Source organism: Stegastes partitus, unplaced genomic scaffold, assembly GCF_000690725.1.
Source record: "Stegastes partitus isolate 25-593 unplaced genomic scaffold, Stegastes_partitus-1.0.2 Scaffold839, whole genome shotgun sequence".
In the NCBI taxonomy this organism is placed as follows: Eukaryota; Metazoa; Chordata; class Actinopteri; family Pomacentridae; genus Stegastes; species Stegastes partitus.
The window spans coordinates 268,703-273,031 of NW_007578570.1; the positions used below are offsets into that span (position 1 = coordinate 268,703).

A 4,329-nucleotide genomic window follows, 5' to 3' on the forward strand; every position below is an offset into this window, starting at 1 on the left:
CAATCACCAATTAACCTCAGCATGTTTCTGGACTGTGGGAGGAAGCCGGAGAACCCGGAGAGAACCCACGCTGCACGGGGAGAACATGGAGACTCCACGCAGAAAGATCCCGGGTGTCCTCACCGGGACATGAACCAGCGACCTTCTGGCTGCGAGGCGCTAACGGTGCTAACCACTGCTCCACCTTGCAGCCCCCACATCAACGATGATCTGGTTAAATGAAGACAGCTGCGAGGGAAGTAACAAAATGTTTATTTAAAAAATAACACGTACAGCATGTATACAGTCACACCAGGGTTTTCCAGTCTCCATCACCAAGAGGAACTTGAAATGTTCTAATAATAAGTGCAGGATTCAACCAAAGCTAAAGACAAACTGCGATGGCAGGATCCAGGAACATTTATCGGCGGTGCGAGCGGGTGAAGTCGTGTTGATGGGGCTGTTGAAGGCACAAATTCAGGGTGTTTGGTGAGCCGTCAGTATGGCTCGTTGAACGGGTAGTAAGGATGTCCTGCATCCCTGGGAACACGCTTTCCTTCCACCTGCAAGATGGAAACGTCGACATATTTTACCGACTGCTTTTTATAACATGTTCACCCGATAAGCTGATTTTCATTTCAGGCTAAATCAAGCTTCAGGCAGAAAACTACCTCCATTAAAATCAGACACATTGTTCTATAAGCTCAGCTCGACAGGTCAGACAGGACCAGAACCTTAAAATATCACATCCTCAGTACAAAGCACGACAGGAAGTACACGAAGCCCACTTACTTCAATCATTGGCACAATGTAGCGCCACCCTCTGTTCAGTGCCGTGATGCTTTTCATTTCCTCCGCTTCAAGGGTGAAGTCAAACACCTGACAACAAACAAAAACACATTAACGCTCCACGGCCAAGCCCCGACCCTCACGTTACAACTTCAAAACTAGACTGAACCACAAACAAACCTGCACACTTTCTAATTCACTGAACATTCATGAGATGCTGTGAATCGCTGCGACTAAAACCTTCACTTCACCTGAATGTTCTCTTTGATACGAGATTGTGTCACGCTCTTGGGGATCGTTACCACTCCTCGTTGTGTCTGCCACCTGGAAATACGAGAGGTTTGTGTTGATATGTGAAGCCGCTGGAGAGTTTCTTCGCCCCAACGGAGCACAGTTTAGTAAGAAAGAGCTAAAGAAATATAATCTTTATAAAGGTCACAGACAGCATGAAGAGTAAAACCACCTCAAGATGATCTGAGCAGGAGACTTCTTAAATTTCTCCGCGAGGGCAGCGATCACAGGCTCCTGAAGCAGAACGGGCTCGTCCGGGTCTTTCCAGGCCCGGTCAGGAGACCCTAGTGGACTGTAGGCCGTCAGCACCAGGCCTCGCTCCCGACAGTGGGCCAGCAGCTCCACCTGCGCTAAGTAGGGGTGACTCTCCACCTGCCCGACACATGCACAGAAACACCTGCGTCACTTCAGACCTCCTCCCTGCTTCTGGCGTCATCACGAACATCCCGTACCTGCAGAACCGTTGGTTTAATGCTGGCGACCGACAGGATGTCGTCAATCTGCTTGCTGTTGAAGTTGGACAGGCCGATGGATCGGACCAGGCCCTTCTCCACCAGCTTCTCCATGGCAGCCCAGGTCAGCTTGTAGTCCGTGTCATCGTACAACAAGGTTCCATCCTCCTTCTTGGGGAAAGGAACATCTCCTCGTCTACGGAACAAAAACAGTGGGTTTGTGGACTATCCTCATTCTCAGGTCTACCAAGCATGGAAAAAAAAAACCTTTTAAATATTTTTTAAACACTTTTAAAATCACGTTTTTAAGCTAACTACCGAGCTTTTTAATCAGCTCGTTAACTCAAGAAAAAAAGTGTTTGTTTCTCAGGTTAACGAGTGAATCATCTTGTCATTAGACCTCGGTGGAGGTTGAGCTCACTGAAAGGCGTAGGGCCAGTGGATGAGGTAGAGGTCCAGGTACTCCAGCTTCAAGTCCTTCAGGGTCTTCAGGAGGGACGGCTCCACGTCCTCCGGTTGATGCCGGGTGTTCCACAGCTTGGATGTGATGAAGACGTCCTCTCGTCTCAGGGGCTGGACGACATGTCAGGTAGGATTTTTTTGAGTTTTTTAGTGAACACGAGACATTTCAGGGCAACAGAGACAAAGTCCAGGCTGGACAGTGAAGTCTGAATCTTAACATCGAGCTGATGACTGAGTTATGCATGAGTGGATAGAAAACATTTTACTGGAATTTACTGAAGGCATTTCACCTTGTCGGGGCCAAGCGTCTCCTGCAGGGCTTCTCCGATTTCCACCTCGTTGCCGTAGATGGCTGCACAGTCGATGTGGCGATAACCAGCCTCCAGCGCCCAAACAACTGCTTGTTTCACCTGTAAAGGGAGAAGGGAGGGTAGCACAGCAGGTAATATTAAAAAGCTAACTGCAGGCATGGGAAATTAGCTTCACTGGGTACACATTCAATATTGAGGACAGGTGGCAATAAATCTGGATCTCACCGAGTGAACGTGGTGCTTTCTGCCTCTCGTTCACACACCCTGATGGTGTTTAAATGATATTAAACAGAGACATTAACCTTTGTGAAATGTATGAAGAGGCATCTTTTTTTTTTTTGTCCACTTTGCGGCAGTGAACCACATTGACCCTCTAAACCCCAAAGCTGTTTTGGGGTCTTTTATTTTTAATTCCTTGTCACTTTTTTCCTCACTGTGTGCTTATTTTTCACTGGGATATAAAGTCCTGCACATCAATGGAAACAGCACAGCCGTGGCTAGAAGCAGAGAGAACTTAAATATATCTAAAATGCCAGAAATCATCAAAAAGAAAAAAACTAAAGTTGAAGTTCTCTGATTATTTCTTTTACAAAAATTAAAAAACCTGGAATCAATATATTTAATGTTCTTTCAAAGATGGTACCAACACTGGAAGAAATGGGGACAAACGACGATTTTACAGCCAACGTGTTTTTAGACCTTTAGCCTGCTGATGGACGTCATAATCGGAAAACATTACAGCTCCACTGTACGCTGTACAAACACACCCCAGAGCCCAGAGCGCTGCAGAGTCTGGTGATAAGTGACGGCTGCTCACGTCTGATTGCACACAGTTATTTGATCCATAAAAAATATTGATTAGAGCAGAAATGTTGCAGATGTGTTTCTGTATTTTGATCAAGTACAAAGAAAATGGAAACCGTGAAGGAAACGGATGGCTGGACCCTGTGTTGTTGTTGTTGTTTGTTTTTAACTTATTTAAGAAACTGATTTCTTTGGAGGAAGTCTCAAACAGATGATGGAAGTGCGGCCTACCTTTCCTGGCTCGCTCTTCCAAGTCCCCAGTCCGAGGAGGGGCATCTTGCGGCCCGTGTTGAGAACTGCAAAGTCATTCATGCCTCTCAGAAGCACCTTTAAAAAGGACAAGCAGAGCTCGGTTCAGTGAGGGAGGCTCGGCTTGTTTAAAGCTGCAGCAGCAAGAATTTCATGTGGCTCTCTTAAAAGCCTTTTAAAACTATTAGAATGCAACACAAGAGAGTTTCTCTTTCACAAACTAAAGCAAAGACATGAAGGCGAATGCAGCAAAACGGCCACAAGATGCAAACCTGTGAGTCACTGTGGTTGGGGGAGGAACTGACCGTAAAGTATCCGCAGAAACAGAAAGCTCAACTTAAGCGTTGGTGAAGCTCAACTGGACAAACAAATGAAGCAAATACATAGAAGGATGGAGGCCTGAGGAATCATCATAACAAGCTGAGCACGGTGTGGTTTCCCTTTAAAAACAATCAGGGATGGAAACACGTCACACATAAACCAGGTTCTGCATTGTGGAAGGACATTCTTTCTGATTAAAACGTTGATGTACATAAACACAGAGTTTGTATGAGTGGGTGGAGAGCGCAGCGTGACTGATGAGAATCCCCAAACTGTTCGCTCAGAGTCGTGAGGAAGTGGATTTAACACGACAGTAAGCAAAACCTGAGAGGAAGCACCGAAGGAAAAGGGAGGGCTGCTGACTTGCATTTCCTAAACGTGGTCAGTACACTGATCTTGTTGATGCTCTGAAGCCTTACAGGGTTTGTTTTTTTAAGCATTTTTTTCCTCTGTGTTTTTGGCCTTTTGTTCACATAAGTGCAGTTTTACTGAAAATATGCTTTTGGAAACTCGCTCAAGGTTGAAGATATTCAGAAACTCAGTTTGTAGTGAGACAAAGGAAACGTGACGGTCAGTGTGTGCCGTTATCTTCTCTGTTTGCATGAGGTGATTGTGTGCAGCAGTGGTGTTAGCCTCGCTAACGGGACTTATACACATGAATGTTCACGTTT

The 4,329-nt window shown here is 45.9% G+C and overlaps 1 protein-coding gene across 2 annotated transcripts in view; it reads right to left on the bottom strand.

Moving 5' to 3' along the window:
- Nucleotides 1-235: 235 nt before the first annotated feature.
- Nucleotides 236-4,329, bottom strand: part of akr1a1b (aldo-keto reductase family 1, member A1b (aldehyde reductase)) — a 7,241-nt gene continuing 3,147 nt past the window's right edge. For both annotated transcript variants that reach the window (XM_008292863.1, XM_008292862.1), the window contains exons 2-9: nucleotides 3,320-3,415; nucleotides 2,264-2,383; nucleotides 1,933-2,084; nucleotides 1,512-1,707; nucleotides 1,232-1,431; nucleotides 1,020-1,092; nucleotides 772-858; nucleotides 236-542 (exon numbers count right to left, since the gene is read on the bottom strand). In XM_008292863.1, the coding sequence (XP_008291085.1) occupies nucleotides 477-542; nucleotides 772-858; nucleotides 1,020-1,092; nucleotides 1,232-1,431; nucleotides 1,512-1,707; nucleotides 1,933-2,084; nucleotides 2,264-2,383; nucleotides 3,320-3,400 (975 nt within the window). In that variant the 5' untranslated portion in view covers nucleotides 3,401-3,415 and the 3' untranslated portion in view covers nucleotides 236-476. The remainder of the gene's footprint in view (nucleotides 543-771; nucleotides 859-1,019; nucleotides 1,093-1,231; nucleotides 1,432-1,511; nucleotides 1,708-1,932; nucleotides 2,085-2,263; nucleotides 2,384-3,319; nucleotides 3,416-4,329) is intronic.